The sequence below is a fragment of the Spinacia oleracea genome, chromosome 6 (genome assembly GCF_020520425.1).
Source record: "Spinacia oleracea cultivar Varoflay chromosome 6, BTI_SOV_V1, whole genome shotgun sequence".
Taxonomy (NCBI): Eukaryota; Viridiplantae; Streptophyta; class Magnoliopsida; order Caryophyllales; family Amaranthaceae; genus Spinacia; species Spinacia oleracea.
The window spans coordinates 121,217,125-121,243,497 of record NC_079492.1 but is presented as its reverse complement, the minus strand read 5'-3'; the positions used below and the strand labels follow the sequence as shown (position 1 = coordinate 121,243,497).

Here is a 26,373-nt window from a genome sequence, read left to right as displayed (position 1 = left end):
TAAAGAAATGATTAACTTTCACGTAGATATTTTTTATTATTTATTTATTAATATTACGCATATACAATTTCATCCAAAAACAAACACTTTCATAATAAATAAATAAAATCTAAAATGAAATTCAATGCAAAATAAAAAACTAATCTAATATAATACTTCGTATATAAAAGTGGTATATACATAAGATTATTATTTAAACATAACAATTTAATAGAATCCGTGCATCGCACGGCTAAAATCTTTTAGATAAATAATGCAAATGGAAAATTAGTTATGATTTTTGCAATTTCTAGGAAAATCTTTCTCCAACGTTGGTTAAATTGAAAAAGATTGAGAATTGAAATAAATAAATCCACAGCGGAAAACTGCAAATCCCCCAGATTCCGATCAAAGCTTTACAATAACTCCATCAATGGCGGCCTTGTGTCGTCTCTCCCGCTCTACCCGTAAATTCCTCCCATTTTCTCTCTCCTACCATTCTCCTCATCTCTCCCCATCATCTACTCATCCCAATTCTAACCCTAATTACTTCCACACCCGATCTCCTAATCATTACACAACACCAAATTTCAATTTCATATCAAATTTTTGGGACCATTTCACATTATGCCAGAAAACGTTCTTCTCTGCCTATTCAACTGTGCCTCAAGGCTCAAAACTTGCAAATTCTGGCAAAGAAGACGATGACGACGAGCAGTTGAAGTCGAAGCAACGGGGAGAGGCTTCGTGGGTTGACTTGTATTTGCCGCGTAGTGCCCGTCCCTATGCTAAGCTTGCTCGGTTGGATAAACCCATTGGTACTTGGTTGCTTGCTTGGCCATGTATGTGGTAAGAGGTTTAATTTGGGTTTTCTCATGTTTTCCCTTTTTAGTTTGATTTTCATTATATTCATTGTACTCGACTTTGTTTATGATTCAATACTGGCATCACTACCGGTGTCAACTAATTAGGCGGTTTTCTATGTCGCTGTCCCGGACTGTACTTACTTTGTAACTGATCACTATTTATAATCTGGCAATTCATAAAGAGAGAATTGCAGTGCAACATCACTGTAGAAATTGCTGATCATGGATTTTAGAGAAGAATGTCTTCTTAGCTGTTCAGGTGTGCGCGCTAAGCACCTTAAACGTGTCTTAGTTAGTTAGAAAGGCTATTACTTTATGGTGCTTGTGTATCTTAGCACCTCAAATTCGTAAAGTCGTAGATTCAGCAATGTACAATTTGATCTGTTTGCCACCTATGGAGGGATTAGGGAGGCTATAGTGGTAGACCTGGTAGTTAATTATGGAGTACAGGTTCTCATTCGTAGTTGTTTGAGCAGCTGTGTATTTGGTTAGGGGAGGTTTGAGGGAAAAAGAGCTTTTTGGTGTGTATTAGAGGTTTGACCTTTAGAAAAGCTAATTGGGAGTGTTTGGTTAGAAGAGGATTGGAAGAGAGTTTTGGGTGAAAAAGCTAAATTTGAAAAAGCTCAATATAGGAGCTTTTTGCAATTAGAGGTTTGAGAAAGTGGATGAAAATGACTATTTTATCCTACTATTGCCTATTATTACAACCACTATCAACCTTGGTACCCTATATATTTTTCTCTTAAAAACATTACTCACACTTTTTTTCATTTCACCATATTTACTAAATTCGTTTTTTGTTGTAATAAATTTTATATTAGTACTTTGAAGCAATTGAAGTATATTGCAATCATGCTTAAAATTTTATTAGTAATATTTATCTATTTGAAAAATATATATTATTAAAAAATTAAATAAAGAATAATTTTTTTAAAAAAATTATTTTATTTAGTCAATGTTTATTAGAAAAATATAAAGAGAAAAAAGTAACAAAATAAAAATATTTGTCTAATATTAATAAGAAACATAGTATGTCAATGTCCTTAATGGTCATTTTACATATTAAACAGCTAACAACTATCAGCTAATTTACCAAACACTTTTACACAAACAGCTAATGCAACCAGCTAGTCAAATCAGCTAATGCAAACAGCTAACAGCTAGTCAAACCAGCTATCAGCTAACAGATAACAGCTTCTAACCAAACAGGGCCAATGTTTTTTTTTCCGTAATACAATGATACTATCTCATGCATTGCAAAATTTGACATTTAGTCTCATGCTGCTACCTTAGATAGTTTCCTGCTACTGTTGCTCTTGCAATGTTCCTGCTACTACCCGTGATGGCATAATAGTTGCATTCATTAGTTTGTGCATGTAGTTTATTATCATGGAGAGGTTTTAGTTTTTTATTTAATTGGAGAGTATTAATGAATACCTGAGATTTTAGTCCGGGTTTGTTCTATTCGTCTTATTTTGTCTGAACTTTAATATGAACTTATATTAACATATTTTATCCGAAGTTATCTTATGGTAAAAACTTATTTTTGTCTGAAATAAATTTATTTGTATGTGAAATTGTCCGAGAAAAACTTATTTGCTATCTTAAAATTACTTATTTGGACTAAATTGATTTGAACTTATCTGAATTATTTTATCTTATCTGAAATAAGTTAAAATAAGTCGAAGGCCTCCCTCTCTGTTTACATAGATTTATTAAACCTTGTTAAATGAATTGTTAAAAACAAGGTTGAATCTATAGCTATATACTTGCTCTTTCTTCATTTTACTGGTTGTCATGAGTCTCGAGTTTTCTTTCTTTATCTATATTGAAGAATGTCTATTAGTTACACGCACTTACACCCATAAATTGTCAAAAACGTCGTCCTTGATTAATGAAAAATCAACTTGGCTTCTTTTTTCTCTTCTTTGGTCCTTAGGTCCATTACCTTGGCAGCAGAGCCAGGAAACCTTCCAGATTTTAAGATGCTGGCTCTATTTGGTTGTGGAGCTTTTCTTCTACGGGGAGCTGGTTGTACTGTAAATGATCTCCTTGATCAGGATATTGACGTGAAGGTAATTTCTTTACTTTTTCTATTTATGGCTTGCCTCTCTCTCACATGTTATACTGTAAACAGAGTTAATGCTTAACTGAACTTCTTGGCTGTTAAATACTTGTACCTGCATATGATTTTCTTGACTTTCTTTATCCCTCCAACACTTAGCTATGGTTTGGTTTTAGCTCTAACTTATCCAGGTTATGTTTTCTATAGACAGCTATAGAATATTTATTTTCTGAACTTGTATCAATTTTCTATAGGTTTTTATTAGGCATCCTTTTGGGTTTATTAGTTTGATGAAGATGCAATATAAAAGCTTCATTTTCCCATGCTTAGATGCCTTTCAATTTATTGGAAAGAAAACTTTAGCCTGCTCGTTTGTTCGAAATAATCATGTGATGTGAGCGATAATTTTTTTTATCAAAACTTGTAGGGAGTTGCAGTAGTTCTGTATACAGGGGTCTTTTGTAATGAATTGTTTAGATTGGAGCCATTGTTCTTTCTTGAGTTCAAACTCAGGTGTTGTTAGTTTTTACATGGAGGAGAATTGATTTTTGAATTGTTAGTTTTTACTGTGAACAATACCGGCCATAAGTCATAACTAGGATCAGGAATTAAGGATTAAGAATTCGGAACTAGAATTTTGTGTGGAGCAGAGTGGGCTCAATATTATAGTCTTTGTATTTGTTTTTGCTCATTGTTTAGTATTTTATTAGACATATCGTCCAGCCGAATAGCCGATCAATGTCAGAATATCTCCCTTTTGTAGTTGCTGTCCGCGAGTTTTCTTCAACCGATTTACAATTCTCAGCAATGATGAAGTTATTTTTTTTCAGGTGGAACGTACTAAGCTACGACCAATTGCTAGTGGTCTTTTGACTCCATTTCAAGGGATTTCATTTCTAGGTGTACAGCTTCTATTGGGTCTTGGAATTCTCCTTCAGCTGAATGATTACAGGTAAGTTCTACATCTGCGTAACTAAGATGGACAAGCTACTCCTTCAGTGATGATATCTGCCACTTTTCAACTCTTCATTGCCCTTCTTGCCTCCATACCATGAGCCCAACACCGTGTAATCCTTATTCCAGAGGGTTTTTGTTGCAACTTAAGCCAAAATGGGTTATCACCAACAAAGTGAAGCAGCTGTTTTTATTGTCTATTTGAGCTTTTGAGGTCCAACCAAACTTATAAGTGTAGCTCACACACATTTGGGGAATGGACAATGTAATCCATGGGGACGTGGCCTAAATGTCTGTGGCTGTGTGTCCCTAGTAAATACATGACTCCTAAATTTGATTAAATGATCAAAACTACCTGCTAAGCAAAGCAGTTGCTGATGTTACATAGTTTTACCATAAAATTTCATGAATATTACAGTAAAGGCCTGTTCGGGTATAGCTTTAACCCTAGTCAATCAATGGAGTTCGGCTACAGAGACTCCTCAAACGTAAATTAACATAAAAAAATGAGGCGAATAGTATTTCAACATGTTTGGTGCTTAATTTGTGGTTACGTCATGCAGCTCCTCCGATGTAGGGTAAAATATTCTTGCTAAATTCAGAAGAATGAACTATTTATTTGCTCTCGAACTACATTGTAATTATAATACAAAACAAAACTTGATGGTGAATTTGAGAGAATCTTTTGAACTCAATTTCTATTGTATCTTTACTCTTATTTACTCCATGTTTTGTTTGACTATCAGTGTGTTGACATTCATTTATCAACAGCCGCATTTTGGGAGCTTCATCCTTGCTTCTGGTCTTCTCATATCCCCTCATGAAGAGGCTGACATTTTGGGTAATGATATTTGTGAAGAATTCTATTATGCTTTTCCTTTGCCCTTGCTTGTATACATCAGTGTTATTCCCAGCTTATGTGTCTGGAATATGGTTTTGCAGCCCCAAGCATACCTTGGGTTGACCTTTAACTGGGGAGCGCTTTTGGGATGGTCTGCTGTCAGAGGAAGTTTAGACCCTTATATAGTCGTCCCATTGTACGTGTCTGGTGTATGTTGGACTTTGGTCTATGATACTATTTATGCACACCAGGTACTATCTTCTTCTCATAAATTTATAAACATCTATCTTCTATAATCAATGACCGATATAACAGGATATCCCCCTACCTAAAAAACAGAAAAGCATATATATATGTGACTTGTTCCCTGTCAAGGTGTAGGTTGTTGATCTGTGTCAAGTCATGGTTGTTTATTTGTGTTGCCTTGTGGAATGGAAATGATAAGAACTTCCCTTTATTTCTTAAGAACCAAGTAACCCATCATTAGTTTCCAATATTATCTATGATCAGGATATGATCAGTGAAACTATAATTCGCTGCAGGATAAAGAAGATGATCTGAAAGTGGGTGTGAAATCTACAGCCTTGAGGTTTGGGGACTTAACGAAGGAATGGCTTACTGGGTTTGGATTTGTAAGCATCAGTGGTCTTGCTCTCAGCGGATACAACGCACATTTGGGTATGCACGTCGTATTTTGCTGATTATATTTTTCTTATTTGTCACTTTTTCCTGGAGTTCTAGTTAATGGGATTTGATGATTTTAACCCACCTGCTTTTATTCTTTTCTGTTGGAACAGGATGGCCATATTATGCATGCCTGACTGCTGCATCTGGGCAGATGGCATGGCAGATTTATGCAGCTGACTTGTCAAATCGTGCTGATTGCAATAGAAAGTGCGTTCTTCTCCCATATATATAATTGCTGTTTTTACTATTTCATGCTCAATTGCTTGTAGGTGAATCAGTTTTGATGTCCTTGTGTAGCGTTTCAAACAGCAAAATTTAAACGCTGTCATAACTTGCAAAGAATTATGGGTCTTGTCTCAGTTTTGTTGAGATCTCAGCAATATGCAATGGGTCTTCCTTTTTTTTTTTTTTTTGGAGGGGGGGGGGGGGGGGGGGGAGGGTGTAATTGTGTGCTTTCAAGGACCCTATCAAATTTTATTTACTTTCTTTGAAATTTCATGCAAATTTGAAGTTGTCTTCAAACGATGTGATATATGTTAGTTTAGTAAAACTGTCAAAGGCTCATTTTTATTTCTTAGTTGACGCCATTACAAACTTGTTTAGCTGTGCTCCTATTGAAATTTACTTACTCCTCCTGAATTGCAAGGTTCGTTTCAAATAAATGGTTCGGTGCTCTCATCTTTTGCGGTATCCTGTTTGGAAAACTGGCTGCGTAGCTGTTAATATAAAGGTATTCTAACTTTTCATTTCTATTGTTAGATTTGTATTAGAAGAATGGATAATTGTGTGTTGTGGACATGAGCTAATGTTGTCTGGCAGTGAGCAATTGAGCATTACTTACATGAGTTGATCTCTCTATTTTCTATGTGCCTATGTAGGACATAAATTAAGAAAACCCTGAAGAAGTTGACTAGAGATTCTGTTGGTAGGCGCTCCATTTGGTTGATTTCGGATTTATCAGTTACATCTCCTCTTCGTTTCTTCAAAGGAGCTTTGTACAGAATGTTGTGGTTCTTTCAAGGATTCTATGTTTGCATCTGATAGTGCTTCCAAGACTTCCTGCTTAATTCCACAACGGTATCAAATGAATCTGTTGTTCAGCCTTTCAAACAACACTTGTTTGTTGTTTGCTTTTGATGGAGTTACTAATTACAGTTTCTTTTGCATTCCTTATCTGCTTGAACAATCAGAATCCTAGTTGAAGCCATGGCATCCTTCAGCCCTTACTTCAGTACGGCCTGAATAAAATCTGTCGTGGTACTCTTGGTCTCTTGTTCTTAGCATGGCCGGCAGTTGTCATGCATGCCCTCCTTCAAAAGCGTGGTCAAGTTCCTCTTTACGGGTATGATTGGCTCTTGTCATTTGAAGGTGATACTACTGACGGATATGGCTAAAATCAAAGTTTTTGTTCCTCTTCAAAGCTTCCCATCTTTGTTCTCTTACCAAAAATTTGGTATTATTTCCCCGAATTTTTTTTCCGCTTATGCCGGAAATTTAATAGGTGTTCTAGGTCATCTAGGACCTCCACATCAATTTTTTGTGCTAATTAAAATTAGGTTTTATAAGTAGAATGATAGGAGTTTGTACAGGCGATTATTATTCTGGGTCTCCTCCCCTTATATATAGGAAGTACATTATTTATGTGCCCAGTTTAATTACAATTGTAAGTTGTAACTGGAGCGGCTAACACATTCATTTGAGCCACATATAAATAATTTACCTTTTGCTCCAATCTTACATTTTACCCTTTTTTTGGTCATTTTTCTCTACTTTTGAGTTTTGACTAGCCATAATCTGTAAAATTTCAAATTTTGTTTACTCCTTTGGCAAACATTTTATATTCCATAACGCTTTTGTGATTGAAATTTCATGATTATATGATTATATCCATCCATTTTGGAGTTGGACTATCCTTGTTTGAGTCGTATTATTGGCGCATAATTACGGGTAGAAGTTACTTGTGTTCGACTGTTCGAGGTAAGCATTTTTTTAATGTAACTTGATGATTAAGGTAACGTTTCGGAATGAGTTTTTAAAAATAGAATTATTATCGAAACTTAAATTAAATTCACAAAAAAATGAATGTGCTTGCGAAGTGGGGAGCCAAGTCAACGTACTAGCATAGCAACTCCAAAAAGCCTCAACTTGCCTACCTTCAACTGTCTATTTGACACAAAAAAAGGAAACTTCGTAGCAAAACTTACATTGAAATCAAGAAACCAGCATATATTGACTTCAACGACTTTACTACTTTCTCAGAAAAAAATGACTCCTCCCAACTCTACTTCTCCTACTGCAGAGAGCAATCTCCTGAATGATCAAGAAGCTTTATCCTCCATGGAAACCACCCCATTATCCCCGCAACCCGAAGATAACGTCACCCCAGAAGAACTGAGCAACATTGAAGACATCCTAAGAGTACTGGAAAGTCAAAACATGGACCCAATTCACAGCAACAGATTTTCTCTGGCAACCAGTGACAGCCACTCGAGTCGTGGAACCGCAGCATCAGTTGCAGACGATGAACATTCTGTTTCAATTGAAGAGCATCTGTACAGATTGTTAACCAATGGGAAAAAAGATGAGATTTTATCTTTTGGAGTTAATCTTGAGGAGTTAAAGACTAAGGAGGATAAAAACTCTGTCCTTCACATTGCAGCTAGTGCAGGGCAAGCTGAGCTTATTACTGATATTCTTCCTAAGTGTAAAGGTATGATCGAGTGGAAGAACAGCAAAGGTGATCTTGCATTTCATTCTGCTGCGAAAGCAGCACAGTTTAATGCACTCAAAGCTCTGATTGATTGGATTGTAAAGGAGGGAATTAGCAGGGAGATGTTGGGGTGGGAAAATAATGAAGGGAATACCGCGCTGCATATTGCTTTGGAAAATAACCAGCAAGATATGGCTCGGGTTTTGGTGGGTGAGTTTAATCAAGCTTGTTATCAGTTGAATAAGCAGATGATTTCTCCATTGTATTTAGCTATCAAGTCGGGTTACTGGATGCTTGTGAAGCACATGATCTCATGCACAATGCAGCAGAAGGCGGCTTCAGAGGATGCTCTTCTTCGAGGAAAATCTATTGTTCATGCTGCTATTGAGGCCAAGAATTTAGGTAACTAAGCCTGATATATTTATTATATTTCTTTCTTCTGTTGCTTTCTTATTTTGCACCATTCCTGATGTTTGTTTTAGTATAATGTAATGTAATAGATAGATATATTCTGTTTGTATTTTGTGCAACACTCATGTTTATTTTAAGAAGTTACAGTAGTATAAAATATAAATGCAAAACTGATGAAAGTTGAATATTTCCTATTTTAGTAACAAAACTTTTCCTGTAGTAAAAACTAGAAACAGTTCTTTTGTTGGAATATGTCAGAAAACTGATACCAATTCTTTGGAATGGTGTACAGAAATCCTGAAGGAGATACTAAACCATCATAGACACCTGATTGTATCAATGGATGATGAAGGTCGTACACCATTATCCTATGCAGCATACAAAGGTTACATTGTAGGAGTTCAATACTTGCTTAAGGAATTCCCAGACTGTGCATTCAAACGTGATAAGGACGAAGAAGGCTCCTTCCCTATTCATAAGGCAGCAAGTGGTGGTAACATAAAAGTAATCAAAGAGCTGCATAATACAAAGAGATTACTGAACAGGAAAGAGCAAAACATTCTTCATATTGCAGCTGCAAGTGGAAAATCCAAACTAGTATCTTATCTATTGAAATTGCAGGAGTTGGAAGGTCTTATTAATCTAAAAGATGAAGATGGAAATACTCCTTTGCATTTGGCTACAAAAGGGTTTCATCCGAGGGTGGTGTATATTTTGACTCGAGAAAATAGATGCAAGTGTGAACTGCAGAACAAGGATGGTTTGACAGCTCTTGATTTGGCTGAGATCCATTCTGGCTCATTCCCCACTTTTGAAGCGGTATGTGGTTATTAAATTTGACTTGCTTCATTCAATTATTTCATGGAAAAATATCTATTTTAACTAAAGCTGACCCAACCCGAACCCATAGATAAAAAATGCGGTATCGGTCACGGTCGTGGAGTCTCGGTAACGGAAATGATGCGTTAGTCGCGGACCGTGTCGCGGTTGTCACGTAGGAATTTGAAATTTGAAAAATAAGCCCATGTCAGCCCCATTCACTACCTACCCTAGTCCCCCTCCCCTAAACCATACACGTGGCATAATTAAAATGAGTTCCTTTGTCTACCTTCTCTCTCCTCCCTTGTTTAAGATTTGAAAATGGAGTTCTCTACTCTATTTCAATGGAGTTTCTCCATTTCTTTCCTTTTCCCCTTTCTTTTTGTCGAAAACATGGGGAATTCGGCTGAAAACCGAGTAGATGTGAGGTTTATAACGCTTAATGCGGACAAAATTCGTTCGGATCGGTTGAACCGGCCGTGATCTCACTGTTTTTAAAAACACCTTTACAACTCGGGATATCTCGTATCGCCAGCCTCCAAAACCTTGTTAACTCGGGCGATACGAGTTAACTCGGACGAGTTTTTACACCATGCCCGAACCCAACCCAAAAATAAAGGGTTGGGTCAAAATTTTCAATCCGTTTAATTAAATGGTCAACTCAACCCTACCTATTTAAGTAAAGGGTTGGATCATGTTGAAAATTTCAACCCAAGCAACCCGCCTAAACAATAACTAATTGGGTCAGATCAACCCGCATAAAAGATTTTATTTGGGTCTTTTTAGCTTTTTACAAATTATAAGTGAAAAACTTAAAACAAACGTCTAGCAACCGCCATAACTTATTTTTCTCAATACATGTTGGAGTGTTATTATTTTTTTCCTATGAAATTTGCCTCAAAAAAATGTTCCCCTTAGTTATAAATACAAGTCAATTTACACTTAAACGGATAAAATTCAGGTGAACCCGTTTATAGTCAGGTCGGGTTGGGTTGAGAATCTCAAGCCGTTTAAGTAAATAGGTCGGGTTGGATTAGGAAAATCTCAATCCGTTTATAAATGAGTCAACCTAATTCCGACCCAATCCAACCCATTGGCAGCTCTAATTTTAACGTGTTTCCTTCTCTATTTTTGAAGCGGTTGACATGGATGGCCTTGAGATATGTCGATGCACCTCGAAGCTCACAGTCAACAAGGAAGAGATTTGTGCAAAAGGACATAACCAGAAAGCAAAATCAGAGAGCAAATGACAAGAATGAGCTAGAAAGCTACAAGGACAGAGTCGACACTCACTTACTAGTAGCAACACTAGTAGCTACTGTAACCTTTGCAGCCGGGTTTACCCTCCCAGGAGGGTACAACCAGTCTGATCCAGACATAGGCATGGCAGTCTTGGCACATAGATGGGCATTCAAGGTGTTTGTAATATGCAACACAGCAGCATTATACAGCTCTATCTTAAGTGTTGTGACTCTTATTTGGGCACACATGGGTGATCTTAAGTTAGTCTTGGTTTCCCTCAGGTTTGCACTTCCCTTGCTAGGATTTGCACTCGCTATGATGTCGTTGGCTTTCATGATGGGTATATTTGTTGTGTTAAAGACGGTAACTTGGCTTTCGTATGTGGTTTTAGGGATGGGATCTGTGTTTTTGCTAGTTGTGCTTGTGTTCTTCATCCCACTTTATAATCCGTCTTATATTAGGAATTCTGTTGTTCGTTTTTTCTTTTCGGGTACCTTCCTGTTGTTGCTCCTGGTGTGTGAAAACAGCAGTAATGAGTATGCCTAAGATATTTTTGTAAAGCTTTTTGAGCAATGTCATATATTTGAAGTGATCTTCAAGGAATTCAAGTACTCAATTTGATTAATTATAACTCATATAGCACTCTTAAATTCTTAATTACAGGCTTGACTTTACCTTGGTTGACCAATGATTAAGCCGTAATATACTTGCTGATATCCAAACACAAATGCATACTATTAGTGGTTAACATAACTACATAAGGGATACTCCCTCCATTCCTTTAAATCACTTCACTCCTTATTAACCACCTTTTTAGGTTATACACAAGTTGTTAGAAAATGTTAGTTAAGGTTTTTCTTTTTAAAAACTCACAAGAACAAGTTAAATTATGTTATTGTCTAAAATATTTTAAACCAACAAGTTATAGCACATGGTCCATCGTCCACGTGGATATTGCATGGATTTCAACTAACTTGATTGATTAAGTGTTTGGGGTGAAATTCAAGACATGAGATCGAATCTCGTCTACATCATTGTCTTTGTGGCTATCTTTGCACACACAAAAGCGAAAGGAAAAAAAAACTGGCATATGGTTCGATATTCTTACACCTCAATACTTTGGTGGAGATCTCATACTGGTGCTATTGTTGGTAGTAAACGAGTGCACACATAAGCTTATGCTAGATTTTTAAGTTATGTACAAGATGTTAGAAAATATTAGTTAAGGTTTTTCTTTATAAAAACTCACAAAGGAACAAGTTAAATTTACATTAATATCTAAAATAGTTTTAATCAACTAGTTATCGCGCTTGGGTATTGCATGAATGTTGATTCAATTGGTTGTTTAAACTTTAAAGGGTTAGAGGAACATCTAAGACATGAAATATTGTGATCCAATCTCGTCTACATCATTGTCTTTGTAGCTCTCTGTACACACATAAAAGGATAAAAAGTTAGCAAATGGATCGATACTCTCAGAAACTGATTGTCATAGAAAATTAGAAACTGAGGGCATGCAAAATCTTTTGCAGGTTTATTTGTTATGAAGGATTAATTATTGTTTTAGATGATATGGATGATTTTTTAATGATATATTTTCCTACAATTTTGGGCGTATAAATTGGACAATTTTGTACAGTTCACGTGTCCATGATCTAATTTGCTAATTTCCGGGAAATATTTTTTTTGTAAAAGATACATACCATAGAAAGTCAGTAGCTAGTAGCTACCGTCATTTCCAACCTCTGATTCCCGCCATTGCCAGAACTATATTTCAATTTCCAGCTCAATGACTACAATTCCCCTCTCTATCATCCGATTCCCAACCCTTAATCATTTACCCTCCAATCCCCTCTCAAATTCCCCAAATTTCCTGCTCAATTGTTCATCAATTCACCCTTCAAAACTCCAAATTCAATTAGGGTTCGTGGTGATTAAATCTCGAATTTCTCGAATTTCTTATTCCAATGAAGCGGACCCACTTGACTCAGTTGAAGTTCTTAGGGTTCCTGATCATTGGTTGGAACCTTCCAGAGCACTTCAGGCAACTCTTCTCCACCTCTTATTCCAGATTTAATTTAATTTGTGTTCTGTTTTTAAATTTGATTGCTTTTTGTTTGATTGATGGTAAACTAAAAATGATTGAAAATTAAGGTTGACCCATTTGAATTATAGATAGAAATTATGTCAAGCAAAACTTTGAATTCTGAAATTGTTTGTTGAGTTTGTTACTGTAAGATGCAAAATGAGTACGCTTGGAGGATGAACTTGTAAAGAGTTCATGTAATGTGCATTTTGATTCTTATTGGTAACTTGAATCAATTTGAGTCATTCGACTTACTTTACTTGAGTGGGGTTTTATTTTATGATGAACATTCGTAATCGAGTGGTTTTTAGTTTTGGCAATTTAATTAGTCATGATTGGCATGAAGATAAACCAAGTGAGACTCATTTGGTTCGAGCTAATGGCAAAGAGGGATATCTATTTTTTGCAAATCACGAATTAACTTGGATTTTTGTAAATTGCAAAGACACGGTGTTGTCTATTTGTGTTCACATCTAACCTTTGGCGGTAGAAATCCTCTGATGCATTTGGTGTCTCCCTTGTCTGCTCTAATTTTTTCATTTTTCTACATAAATCCTATGAACCTTTTAAATTTTGAAGTGATTATGTTTCAAGGTATGAACTAAAAAATGTAAAGGGGTCACAAATTCACTATACCATGCACCAACATATACATTTATTGACTAGAAAGTATTCATTCTAACTGGTTTTGTCCAAGGTAAGAAGAGATGGTGTATGACATGACAGTGAATGGGACTGTGGAACCAGATTTAATATCTGGTGTCAAAGTGACAAAGTGTATTATCTTATGTTAGAAGGAGTCTTGTAGTTTAGGCATTTCTTTAAAGATATGATAGCATGGTATTTCAGACCGGTCTTAGTAGCTGGGTTCGTGATCAACTCTTCATTAGTTTCAGTATGACTGTATGAGTACTCACTACTTTCCCAAGTTTGTTAGTGTAAGATGTGAGGCTTTCTTATCCCTGTTAGAAGTGATTGGGTTTTCATAAGGATCTGTTGTGTTAAAAGGTGGAAGGGTTTTTGTTTATGTAGAAGTCTATACTACGTTCCATTAGATGTGGAGAAGGGGTTGTATAAAGGAGTCTAGAAACACCTCTGTCTTCTCTGTTACGGCTGGATGGGGGAAAGGGGGATTATGTAAAGACGAGGTAGGACAAGATCGTTTTGAACCCAATTCCTCAATTAGTATCTGGAGGAAAGGTGTAGAAGAAAGAAGGTGTATGAAGCTCATTTAAATTTCTACGGATACTGGATGCATGGGATGTTGGTCTTTCTAGTTTCCATTCAGTTCTAACGGCTTGGCACAAGGTTTTATATGGAGGTATTGGTAACAAGGTTGATACTTGATAGTACCTCTGAATAAAAATAGATTTCCCAGAAGTGGTAATGAGTGATAATGAAAACTGAAGTGGCATACACATGTCTTGGAGTGCAAATGCGTTATAATGCAGATCCACATGGAAATTCCATACAACATTACACAGAAACTAATTTACATTGCCACTATAATCTGCATCCAGACTCCAAAGTTCGTTCCAAGAAAAAATTCCAGCAGTCCTGTGTGTATACTTGGGTTAGATTGCAAAAAATCTTCAGCTGTAAGAGGCAAATGTTAATTGATTGTTGTTTGCACATGTTTGTAGTTCTTTTCCTAATTTCTATTTGTCTGTTCTAGTTTGGGCCATTTGGCTACGTACACTGTATTGTAGCTGACCATTGGAACTATTATAGCAATATATCTCTATCTTATATTGTAGCTTCAACGTTTTGATTATGAATTTATTGCTTCCTGTACTGGTGTTGTACTCCCCTTTTGTCATGTTCACCTTCGTTGTTGCTTACATTTTTCTGTCAGGAATCAGAGTGGCTAAGAGTGACACTCCATAAATGGTTAGATGATGAGTATTGTCCTGAACCAACTAATGTTGACATCAGTAGAGTTGCTGCTAATTCTTATCATCAGTCATTGTTACAGAAGACTTCTGATGTGGGTGACATTTTGTTGAAAATGGTCAGAGAACTAGAATCTATTTCTTACCAGGAAAGCTTTCATGGAGCATTCTCTTCAGCCAATGCTGCTGTCAATCTAATTGCTGAGAGAATAGAGAACGATTAGCTTTCCGTCGTTCTTCTTTATTTCTACCTCGAGTGGAACTTAAAGGGAATGTGAACTACAAGTCATTGTGATTTACCTTGGTTCTTTTAAAACAAGCATTAGTCATTCTTATGCTCATCATTTGTACAATACATGTTTATATATACTAGTTGGGCCTTCGCGTGCGTAAGCCAACTTGGTTAATCAATGGTTGAAGTTGACTTTAGTTAAAACATCTATCAAGATGTTTCTGATAAAATTGTCCTTTAATCGTCATTTAATCTCATGAAAAATAATAATAATAAATGTTTTTTACTCACAAATTAATGATGTCTATAGTCAAACTATCGTTAGTATAGATAAATTATCAATTGTTGTGAATTTATTTACCTGCTACTAAGGGTGAGTTTATCCCTAGTCTTGAAGGGAGTCTTGAGGTGAGTCTCAAGCCTAAATCTTGGGATAATGTGGTAAAAGACTACACCAAGTCTTGAAATGAGTTTGAAAATCCAAGACTCACTTAAGACTCCACTTTTTTTCTTCCTCCAATCAAATCATGCCAAATCATCAAACTTAATTTATCTTATTTCACCCAACTAAATTATTGATGGTTTATGTATAATTTTGTTTCATTTGCCTTTAAATTTATGTTCTACTCCCTCCGTCCCGGAATACTCGACCCGGTTTGACCGGCACAGAGTTTAAGGGACTTAAATTGACTTATTTAATTTAATAGATAGTAGTTGATAGTGGGGTATTATTTTAATTTAGTTAGTGGGAGGTGGGTTAAGAGGTGGGGTTGGTGGAGAGTAGGGGTTGAATTTTTAATTATTTTTTGTATGGAGTAGGGGGTAGGTGGGTTAATATGGGTGGAGTGAGAAATAATACTTCCTCCGTCTTTTAATACTCGCAACGTTTGGACTTTTGCCACTATTCATATAATCTACTTTGACTATTCGTATTGTTTTTTATATAAGATAAAACATAGTCATGTGGGATCTTGTTAGATTCGTCTCAATGTGTATTTTCAAAATATCAACTTTTTATAATTTTTGCATAAAGAGAATTTAAGATATAAATGATCAAAGTTGTGCATCGGCATGCGTGAAACTAACAAACGTTGCGAGTATTAAAAGACGGAGGAAGTATAATATTGTTAGAATATTTCCATTTTTTGAAACAGGTCAAGTATTAAGGGACGGCCCGATAAGGAAAACAAGTCAAGTATTCCGGGACGGAGGGAGTAGATCTTTTGAATTTAATATGTTGTATTATTGTTTCTAATTTGTACAGAATATATGTCAATTTCTAAATTAACATTTTCTGCTTTTTTTTCGTTTTTTTTTTCTCGAATTATAAATTACTTTGTTTTAGAGCTGATCAACATGGGCCCGGCCCGACCAAGGTCCGAAAATTACCGGGTTTTGGGCAGAAGATTCTGACCCGATTTTTTTTTAAAAACTGCGAGCATTGGACAACGCAAAACAACAATTTTAGTTATAACTTTGGTCTGGCGAGAAATTGGTCCGAAAAGCCCGCTTTTTTGGCCCGAAATAACGGGTTTTGGGCATACAAATTTGGCCCGGCCCGGCCCGACCTACATAATGGTCAGATTTTATGCCCTCGACCCGACCCGGCCCGCCCCGGCCAACATGTTGATCAGGTTTACTTTGTTTGTATATAAGAAAACACAGTTTCAATATTATTTAGAAAATGTACCGAAAAATAAGATATATACATAAAATATTAGTTTAAGAGTTAGGTGAGCTGAGTCTGAGGTGAGTCTGGGGATAATGTGTAAAAATAAGGTGAGTTTTGTGTGAGTCTGGATAATGAAAAAGTTAGTGGAAAGCTGATGTGGCAGAGTCTGAAGATTGAAAGTGAGTCTGGGGATAAACTCACCCTAAGATAAACTATTTTTTTTTATAATAGATAAATTACTAAGTTAGACTAATATGTATTGATAAATAACATTATTTTGTTAGAAGTAGATACATAATATATGTATAACATTGTGGTTGTTTTATTTTAAGTACAAACATTTACATATTGTGTTTAAAAAAATAATACAAATATATAAAAGATGTTCTAGAGGTTAAGTTTTGTAAAATTGTTTGACATTTATTGTAATAGTTGTTGATGGTTATGTTCTTCTAATTTCAGCGTGTAGTAGTTATAATTTCCAACGTCTATGTTATATGTTTGTTGAAGAAACCTAATAGCTTGTCTAGTAGCATTTTGTTGTGAAGGACCAAGTCGTGTTACAGATGTTCCTACAAACCGTACTGGTGAAATGATATTTGGAATTCTGTATAGATCCGTATATGTCTTTATCTCGTCATCGGTGATTGCATGAATTTCAAATTCTACTCGAGGCAATCCTAGTTTCATCAAAACATCATGCAGTGTTAGTTTGATATTTACCTCTAGTACTCGGCGTGGTCTGCCATTAGTTGTGACATAAAGACTATATGAAGAAAGGTTGTAATGATTTAATGTTGTTGTGATTTTGTGCTTTTGATAGTATGTGGGTGGTAGCGTTATGTTTTCGATCTTTTTATTTATAGGCGTAGTGTAAGAGATGTAGTAACGATTAGTATGAATAAATAGAATGCGTAAGATTCATAATGGCCTTAATACTTTTTTCTTACACGTGTTAAACAGTAGAATAAGTGTTTTCATTAATGATATCATATGGTGACATGTAAATATTATTTGATAACTCTGAAAGTAACGTATGACTGTAATAGTTATCTTATTATGGTGCAATGTGCTTCATTTTTTGTACCATGAGTTTTCCGCATGACGTGTATACTGTCGTCGGTGTTTTTTGTATGTGGCTTTTAAAAAATAGAATGTGTACGTGTTAGAAAAATGTAAAATCATATGAGAATTCTGGAAGTAATTGTTGGATTTAATAGTTATGTGCAAATGATAATACTTTGCCTAATCTAGAAGGAATGATGATAAAGGTCACAACTTGCGACAAGTTTTAATTGTTGCAACGTGGCGTATTCTTAATTTCTTAGTGGTAACACATGGACGTCACGTAGGTGATGAGTCATCAAACTACTTTTACTATCAATGTTAATTTTTTATCATGAAAATATGTAATTATATAAAGTAGTCGATACAGAAAAGGACTAATAATAAAAATCAAAATTATAATTTAATAATATTTTTTTGTAATTAAAAAATACATTAATTTGTAATCTAATAATGTATTTTAATTGAAGAAATTAGTAATATCAAATAATCGATTACTTTAAATATAAGAAAACAAAAAATATACCAGTACAACCGCATATGTTTGATTCTCATATGATGTCTATCATTGTAGCCAAAAAAGTTGAAAAAAATTGGCTCTGTTCGGTATGATTTTTTGTTTTCAGGTTTTTGTTTTTACAAACTAAAAATCTAAATCTAAAAATCACAAATGGTAGTTTTTTTTTTTTTTTTTGTAAATTTTCAAAATCACCATTATTAATATAAGTGTGGACTGTTTTTTAGTTCATGATTCAATCTAAATCATATAACTTTCAAAACCATAAAAACAAAAACTGAAAACTGACAGTGATACCGAACGAGTAAATAACTTCTTTTCGTTTCCTCTTCTCTCTCAAAATTTGTGATGGTTAATGGGAAGTTTCGGTGTCCTGGGTTTGGGTAGTCCGCTGGTCATGGAGGGTGACTTTTGTTATCCCTCGCTTTAGGTTAGCGTTAAGAGGTGTTCTTAACGCTTTCAAAAACCGTTATCTGAACGTTGCTCCTCATTTATGGGGTTCATAGCATGCCAAACAAGTTTGGTTTAGACGCTTGTGTGCCATACACAATGTCTATTAACCTACCCCGTACCATTGTTTCTCTTCCGCTCATTTTCGTGTTTCTCAAGTTCTACAGGTACTTCAAGGAGACTCCTAGTGATCATTTGCTTAACGTCAGTGTCATCTTCTATAAAGGAAACTCAACCACAAATTGCCCTGGTGTTGTTCAGAAGGCATGTCCAACAATCACGGACCAAAACAAGAGGAGCACTCTGCCCTTTCGTTATGTAATCTTGTGGGTTTTATTAATTTAGTTTGTGTAATGGTCTATAAAGGTCTTAGTGTTGTTTTAGCTTGTGGTATGTAATCTTGTACTGACATTTTATTTTCTGCAATATTAAGCCCATGTCAAAAAAAAAAAATTAAATAAATCAATATGTGATTATCTTTTATCTATAGTTTTTTTTCTCGTACAACTATTGGCTTGAACGGATATTTTTTCTGATAATCGAATTATCGTGTACGGAGTACTCCATATTGTTTAACAAAAAATATGGAATAAAATACAGGTAAAAGCATCAGGTTCAATATGGCAAAAAGTGAGATCAACCACCAGCATAAAATCCATCCCATCACCATTTAAATTGATTACTCTCTCCCTTCTGGAATACTCGACCCGATTTGACCGGCACAGAGTTTAAGGGAGTTGAATTGACTTATTTAATTTAATAGGTAGAAGTTGATAGTGGGGTACTCCCTCCGTCCCGGAATACTCGACCCGGTTTGACCGGCACAGAGTTTAAGGTACTTGAATTGACTTATTTAATTTAATAGGTAGTAGTTGATAGTGGGGTATTATTTTAATGTAGTTAGTGGGGAATGTGTTAAGAGGTGGGGTTGGGGAGAGTAGGGGTTGAATTTTTAATTATTTTTTGTATGGAGTAGGGGGTAGGTGGGTTAATAGGGGTGGAGTGAGAAATAATATAATATTGTTAGAATATTTCCATTTTTAGAAACAGGTCAAGTATTAAGGGACGGCCCGATAAGGAAAACAGGTCAAGTATTCCGGGACGGAGGGAGTATTATTTTAATGTAGTTAGTGGGAAATATGTTAAGGTGGGGTTGGAGGAGAGTAGGGGTTGAATTTTTAATTATTTTTTGTATGGAGTAGGGGGTAGGTGGGTTAATAGGGGTGGAGTGAGAAATAATATAATATTGTTAGAATATTTCCATTTTTAGAAACAGGTCAAGTATTAAGGGACGACCCGATAAGAAAAACAGGTTAAGTATTCCGGGACGGAGGGAGTACTACAATACCCATAATATATTACGAAGCATAATCTGGAAGAAGAAAAAAAACCATCACCTTTACCAATACTAAATTGAGATAAATTAATTAGGTATAATACGAAGTATACTACTTCTCTGATACTCCGTACAATCACAAATCTCTAACAATGAATTAGTTAGTTCCATTAAATCATACATAGTAATACCGTAACATTATTTCTACTCCTTCATGATTTCGTGAATATCGGACAAAACCAATTGAGTTTTCACTCGATCCATCAATGACGGAGGCTGATTTACGATAGACTACGTATTGTATTATAGAAGCCAAAGTTCAAGGTTTTATTGGTATTGAAGTGGATCCGGAGAAAATAAAACGATTAGTACATATTGTGATACTATATATAACTATTTGTGGTAAATTATATTATTCAATTTGTAAATTAGGATATTAAAATTTTCAGTTAAATGTCTTACTTTTCAATTAAAATAGGACATGTAAATATGTCGGGTCCATGTAATCATTGCGACATCTCCGTAAAAAGTTAAATAAACGTAGAAGAAGGAGTATACTATACAGTCTCAACTCTCAAGTCTGCGACCAAGAATGAGTCAACCCATAACAAATTGGGAGTTTAGCCTAATACAAAGTAAATATAAAGATAAGCAATCAGGTGATTAAGGTTGAATTTTGGCGACTAAATTTGAAGGCCAAAGACCAAAGAATCAAAGATGACAAATTATCCGACACGTGACTGGAGTTAATGAAAAGGATGAACAGAAATGTGATATGAATGGGGTGGGACCGTGGGGTACTTACTAGTGGAGGGATACAGAGGGAATTATGGCAAAAGAGAGCACTGTGCAAATAACCTTTACACTCAAACCACCGAGGAAGTATTTTCGGATATCAGATATGTGTGGGCAAATGCATATCATAGTAAAAGACAAAATAAGAAAAATGATAAAAAAGAAATTAAATGGTACTTTTTTAAACAAAAATGGTACTTTTTTTAACTGAATGGTACTTTTTTTTACAGAATGGTACTTTTTAAACATAAATGGTACTTCCTTTTTTGTCTTTTAACTATTTGTCTTTTAGCTGATATGTGTGTTGCCACACATATCTGATATCCGAAAAAACAACCTCCAAACCACCTATTCTCTTTTATATGTAGTGTATCGTGTATGATATGATAACATGCTAATCTAATGAAAGCGGTTTAAGTTTTCCACGTACCTTTATGAAAGCGGTTTAAGTTTTCCACCCTTTGAGAAAAAAGGGAAAAAAATCAAAAAACAAAGGAAAATGGAAAATTTATTTTCCGAAAAGTGTTTTTTTTTTAAATAAAGGGAGCCTGAGAATGATCAAACTGGAGAGTTGCAACAGAATCTGAAGCAAAAAAACGAAAAAACAACTTTCTCGCGTGCACAAAATACTTAGTACTTCATATTTAAAGGTACGATGTTCAATAATATTGTACATTGGAGTAAAGTGAAGTCAAAATGTATAAAAGTTACATTGGTATAATGTTAAAGTTTTCTGTTTCTTAGTGATAAAAAATTTCGCTTTAATAAAACTATTCTTTCAGAATTACGGAGTACTCCACTATTAAAGTATAAAAGTACGTAGCTTATGCAACCTTTAAAAAAAAAAAAATTGAAGGTAAGAAAAATAGACCTTAGGAAACCCTCCACTCGAGGGTAACTCCTAAGTAAGCATCCTGGACTACTACTACGTATTATGTTGAATATACATACAATCTGAAACTAAATGGGCCACATTTGCTATCAAATTTGTTGCTCTATTGGCTTCTCCGTAGATGTGCTTTATATTAATTAAAGAGGCAAATATCGAACACCAAACCTCTTTGTTAAAATGTTACACTTCCTACCATCTTAACCAACTACAACTTATATTATAAATTTTCTATATAAACATATACTCCATTTATAAATAAAAGTTTACTTCATAAATAACAAAGTGAATAAAAGTGAATGCAAAAAAAAAAAGGGGAATGTTTACTTCATTTATAAATGTACAATAGTTATTTTTCTAGATTAAGCCTCAAAAACAAAAAAAAACACAAAAAGCTCGGGGTAATAGAAGGTAATAATGAGTAAGGAGCTAGGGAAACATTGACGGTGGTTGAGTAATTATGGAACAATATTACATACACCCGGGTGAATCGTGCATCCTCTCACATTTTCTCCTTACCTGTGAAGAGAAAATATGATAGAGACTACCAATGAGTATAAAAATACCCTTGTGTGCACGGTGCTCTAAATTTTTTAGAGTAACTGATCAACTAATGATGAAGAAAATGATCCCACTTTGTTTTGTTTTTCGGATGTGGGGTTTCAGCTTGAGAAGGTTAATAATCGACCAATAATCTTGTGTCAACCCCGTAATTCTATGACGACACCATCTATATGGAAAAATATTTACAACAAATAAATCCGAATAAAAGTCAAAATCCGAGACAACACCCGGAATACACACTAGTTAAATTGTTAAAAGTGGCATAATTAATAGCAATCAATTTAACAAAAAAAAACAATTAAAAATATAGTATTTGACAAATGTTCCTCATATGAATACAAAAAGGAAAAAAATATACTTCAATATAAAAATAAAAACAAAACAAATTAATCATGTTTGAATTTCTTCCAAACTATACAAATTTATACTAATTAACTTTATACGGAGTAGTAGATAATAACAAAAGCGGGCATTTGGTCTAGTGGTATGATTCTCGCTTTGGGTGCGAGAGGTCCCGAGTTCGATTCTCGGAATGCCCCTTTTTTTTGTAACATGTTTTAATTTTTTAGAGAAATATAGGGGGGAAAAGGCCCTTATTTTCTGTTATTAAATGTTTTACACTTGATCCGGAGGAGGAATACGCAAGTTTTTAATAGAAGTACAACCTCCATCAACAACCAAGTTATGAGCATTTACATACTTAGCCTCATCTGATGCCAAATACAAAGCAGCATTTGCAACATCAATTTCTTCGCAATTCGCCCCCTGTAGCTCACCAGCATAATGTACCATCTTCACTATCATTTCGTCTTTGATCCCAGGATGCCGTTCTCTCAACTCTTCTATAACAAAAGGAGTAGGAATTGCGAAGGGCGATATGCAGTTAATCCGAATCCCATGCTTGCTCAGTTCTGCTGACACGGACTTGACAACTCCCACCACTGCTGATTTCGAAATAGAATAGGTTGGTTGAGCCATCCCACCCATTATTCCTGTAACACTTGCAGTGCACAAAATGCAACCCTTTTTACGTGGAATCATCACTCGTGATGCATGCTTTATTCCTGCTACTACACCTCTGACATTGATTGACATGACACGATCAAATGCATCGAGGTCTAGATCTGTAATGGATGGCGGTGTTCTGCAGGCAATCCCTGCATTTTTTTGACAGCAAGATATAGCTAAATCACTTTTAGATGCAGAGTTACATAATCATTTTTCTATTATCAACTGTCGGTATTTACCTAACTGAAGCATATATAAAGGAAGAATTTTGTTTGCTGAACTCAAGCAGATATATATGATGAGTTATGTCAGTCTAAAAATCAATTAAAACCCACCTGCATTATTATACATGATATCAAGTTGACCATATCTGGAAACAGAGAAATCAATAGCACTGGAGATATCGGCTTCTTTAGTAACATCACAAGCTACAAAGGAAGCACTTGAACCAAGTTCCTTTGCCAGGTTTTGGCCAAGTTCGTGTTGAATATCAGCAATCACAACCTTGGCCCCATTTTCAACAAATTTTATTGCTGTTGCCTTGCCTATCCCACTAGCTGCTCCAGTAATCAGCGCCACTTTTCCTTCCAACCTAGTTTTTTTTTTGTTATTACAAGAAGGCAGTAGGAGAATATTAAATACGGAGTATAAACTATAACATCAAGAACATATCCAAAGCAACACATCTAGGAAAGTGAAAATATAAACGTTCTTTCTTCTAATGCGTAGGGAACCTGATTCTGAAATACAAGTACAAGCAGGAAAATCTTTTGCAGATCGAATTTGTGGAAACGTGGAAAACAGGCTATGTTGGAAGTAAATTCATTGGACGGAATAATTTTTATTTGAAAAATAAGCAAAAAGGCGCTGAAATGCCACCTCTTTACATAACATAAATTATATGTTTCCATTGAGTTAGATAAGTAGATCACAACAGTAGAAAAAGATTATTTCAACTTGCTAATACATTATTAAGAAAAAGTAGCCAAATCAAGGCTCTTAACTTTACTCAAGAACGCAGAACTTAGTTATTGGATATCAGAAGTCGAGTCATCCTAATTTATTATTTCCAACATACAACTTAACAGGATGCATAAGTTTTTTCTGTGGAGTGTTAACACAAAGGCTAACGTGTATCCCTGTAAGATCCAGTCAGTTTTTAAATCAAATCTTTAATTAGTTTCCTAATCCAAAATCTGATCAACCAGATTGCTATGTTTATGCTTGTAGAATTAAGTAACAAAGTTATCAACTTTTCAAGTAACAACAATAATCTAAAATCTCGAAACCAAAGTCTCAAATAAGCACATTCCACAACGCCTAATATTCAAAGTTTTGTTGGTGTAAAGTAAACAAGGGAGGACTAAGAAAAGTGGGCAAAGTTCAAAGATCTTTCTTGACGCAATCTAGCTGAGAAATTCTATTAAAACTCATCAGTAGCGTGGCGACTTCTGAGCCAACAATGCCGTGCATTTGGCCGACAGATTGGTAGAAAATTGCTTGATATTAAATGGTTTTATGCATTTGTATTTGTTTTAATAATTTTAATAATTGAAGTACATGTTTATGCATTTGTACTTGTACAGCAATTAGATTTTCTCTACTCATTGTTATTCTTGCAATGCTTTACTTCAAAATGTGGATGGTTTTTACTTGAAAGCCTAATTCTTATTGCAGGGTGATACAGCACAAAGGCATAACGCATTAACTAGTACATAAACTATGAAAAAGGGTCATGTAACATGTTTGATAGCACAAAGGCATAACAAGCTTCTAAAATACCTTCCACTTTGACCCACCCATACAAGGAAAAGGTTTCCCCTTAAAGAGAAAACATGACAAGAGTTTTCGTGCATCATATATTGACTTTCACAGTACTTCCTTCTTTCTTTATTACTCCATTCGTTTTTGAATAAATGCATCAGTTTGACTGACACACTTATCAATACACAACTTTGACCACTAATATCTTTAATATATTGTCTATTATTTAAAGTTATAAATAATATACATTGTGAGTTTGTGACTAATCCAACAACATAGAATCAAGTCAAATTAACATATGAATAGTGTAAAAGTCCAAGTAAAGCATTTATTCCGAAACGAACTTGATTTTCCCCTTTGAACAAGTATTATGATTTATGCCAATCATGTGGGACAATTGTTAGATTTGTCTGGATATATACTTTTAAGACATCCACCTTTTTATAAACTTTACTCATAATTAACTGAAAATATGGTAGAGTGAAACTCTACTGTTGCAAACTTTGCAGTTAATACGGAACGGAAGAAGTATATGAAAATTAGCAAAATAGCACTAAAATAAACAAAGCAAGTTTTATCTCTTTCTTACCTTCCACCATGATTAGAGAATCCCCTGGTGAAGCTTGCTGAAGCTAGAGCTCTTGAGATCAAACCCATTTTTCTGTTAGCAATACATTGATCAAAACTCCATTAGAGACTGTAAGTTGACTTATTCAAAGGACCAACTACCCAGCTACTTATACTGTAATTTGTAAGAGTACCCTCATATAGTCATATCCATAGAGAATATACTCCATTCGAAAGTAGAGATGTCAACTAGCTTACTTTGTAATACCCTACAACTTAGATCAATTCCCATCTACATAACCTAACTCTATAGCTTCCTATACACCCCAAAAACTAAGCATATACTTCAAGAACTCGAATCTAACAATGTCCCACATGATTGTTCGTCCAATCCCCCTCATCAATATTGGACATTTTAAAGGATTAAAAATAGATGAGAACACTAACCTTAACTTGAGCAAGAACATAACTATTTTCTTTGTCTTTTCTGAAAGAAAAGAAAAGAGCACGAAATGCAGAGGAGGAGGAAATTAAAGAGTTGCTAATAATGCGTAATTGGTTTGGTGTTTACTTGGTATACTTATATAGTAGGAGCATAGGTGAGATGTCAGAATGTGCTTATTTTAACAGATAATGACATCAAACAAAAAGATGCGGTTGCAAGTTTGCTACTTGCCAAATTGTATACTTGTATTTGGGATTTTTTGTGTTTTTTGTTTTGATCTGTTGATGCAAAAATGGAGTAAGTCTTAATCTATACTGGCTAATATTCTACATTTTTATTTAGTACCAAACCACATAGTTTGGTAAAAGAAAAGTAGTTGTATTTTCTTATGTGATACCAACCAATATAGTTTGGTAAGGTGATTTCATTTTTATTTGGTTCTAAACAACATAGTTTGGTACTAACAAGTCAAAGATAAATGTTATTTTTCGTGGGTCAGACTCAATTTATTACATGA

General features: G+C 34.9%; 3 protein-coding genes and 1 non-coding gene across 5 annotated transcripts; 3 read left to right on the top strand and 1 right to left on the bottom strand.

Annotated features, from left to right (window-relative positions):
* The first annotated feature begins 295 nt into the window (after positions 1–295).
* Positions 296–11,218, top strand: LOC110805762 (protein ACCELERATED CELL DEATH 6). 2 transcript variants are annotated; one of them, XR_008923119.1, is made up of 10 exons: positions 296–828; positions 2,785–2,920; positions 3,741–3,862; positions 4,636–4,705; positions 4,807–4,956; positions 5,248–5,383; positions 5,503–5,599; positions 6,039–6,122; positions 6,271–6,469; positions 6,583–7,124. XR_008923119.1 is itself a non-coding variant. In XM_056831151.1 (4 exons), the coding sequence occupies exons 2-4, from the start codon at positions 7,475–7,477 to the stop codon at positions 11,118–11,120; spliced, it is 2,208 nt and encodes a 735-aa protein (XP_056687129.1). In that variant the 5' UTR covers positions 6,271–6,469; positions 6,583–7,474; the 3' UTR covers positions 11,121–11,218. The 2 variants fall into 2 exon arrangements, 1 of the variants encoding a protein (XP_056687129.1); XM_056831151.1 differs by lacking the exons at positions 296–828; positions 2,785–2,920; positions 3,741–3,862; ... (3 more) ...; positions 5,503–5,599; positions 6,039–6,122 and adding exons at positions 8,806–9,332; positions 10,470–11,218 and having other exon boundaries at positions 6,583–8,504.
* Positions 11,219–12,229: 1,011 nt separating this feature from the next.
* Positions 12,230–14,963, top strand: LOC110805768 (uncharacterized). The gene is made up of 2 exons (XM_022011389.2): positions 12,230–12,618; positions 14,516–14,963. The coding sequence occupies exons 1-2, from the start codon at positions 12,364–12,366 to the stop codon at positions 14,774–14,776; spliced, it is 516 nt and encodes a 171-aa protein (XP_021867081.1). The 5' UTR covers positions 12,230–12,363; the 3' UTR covers positions 14,777–14,963.
* A 7,367-nt stretch (positions 14,964–22,330) lies between these two features.
* Positions 22,331–26,014, bottom strand: LOC110805763 (secoisolariciresinol dehydrogenase). The gene is made up of 4 exons (XM_022011385.2): positions 25,859–26,014; positions 25,434–25,505; positions 23,416–23,672; positions 22,331–23,229 (listed from the first exon to the last, which is right to left on the bottom strand). The coding sequence occupies exons 1-4, from the start codon at positions 25,876–25,878 to the stop codon at positions 22,688–22,690; spliced, it is 891 nt and encodes a 296-aa protein (XP_021867077.1). The 5' UTR covers positions 25,879–26,014; the 3' UTR covers positions 22,331–22,687.
* On the top strand, positions 22,540–22,611 carry TRNAP-UGG (transfer RNA proline (anticodon UGG)). Its single transcript has one exon. It is a non-coding gene; the product is annotated as a tRNA-Pro (tRNA).
* Positions 26,015–26,373: the final 359 nt, after the last annotated feature.

Coding starts and splice junctions, on each gene's coding strand:
- LOC110805762 (XM_056831151.1), top strand. CDS start 7,475: ATGTGCTTGCGAAGTGGGGAGCCAAGTCAACGTACTAGCATAGCAACT. Junction 8,505..8,805: donor TATTGAGGCCAAGAATTTAG/GTAACTAAGCCT, acceptor AATGGTGTACAG/AAATCCTGAAGGAGATACTA. Junction 9,333..10,469: donor CATTCCCCACTTTTGAAGCG/GTATGTGGTTAT, acceptor CTATTTTTGAAG/CGGTTGACATGGATGGCCTT.
- LOC110805768 (XM_022011389.2), top strand. CDS start 12,364: ATGACTACAATTCCCCTCTCTATCATCCGATTCCCAACCCTTAATCAT. Junction 12,619..14,515: donor AACCTTCCAGAGCACTTCAG/GCAACTCTTCTC, acceptor TTTTTCTGTCAG/GAATCAGAGTGGCTAAGAGT.
- LOC110805763 (XM_022011385.2), bottom strand. CDS start 25,878: ATGTTCTTGCTCAAGTTAAG. Junction 25,506..25,858: donor ATGTTCTTGCTCAAGTTAAG/GTTAGTGTTCTC, acceptor TATTGCTAACAG/AAAAATGGGTTTGATCTCAA. Junction 23,673..25,433: donor TTCTCTAATCATGGTGGAAG/GTAAGAAAGAGA, acceptor AAAAAAAACTAG/GTTGGAAGGAAAAGTGGCGC.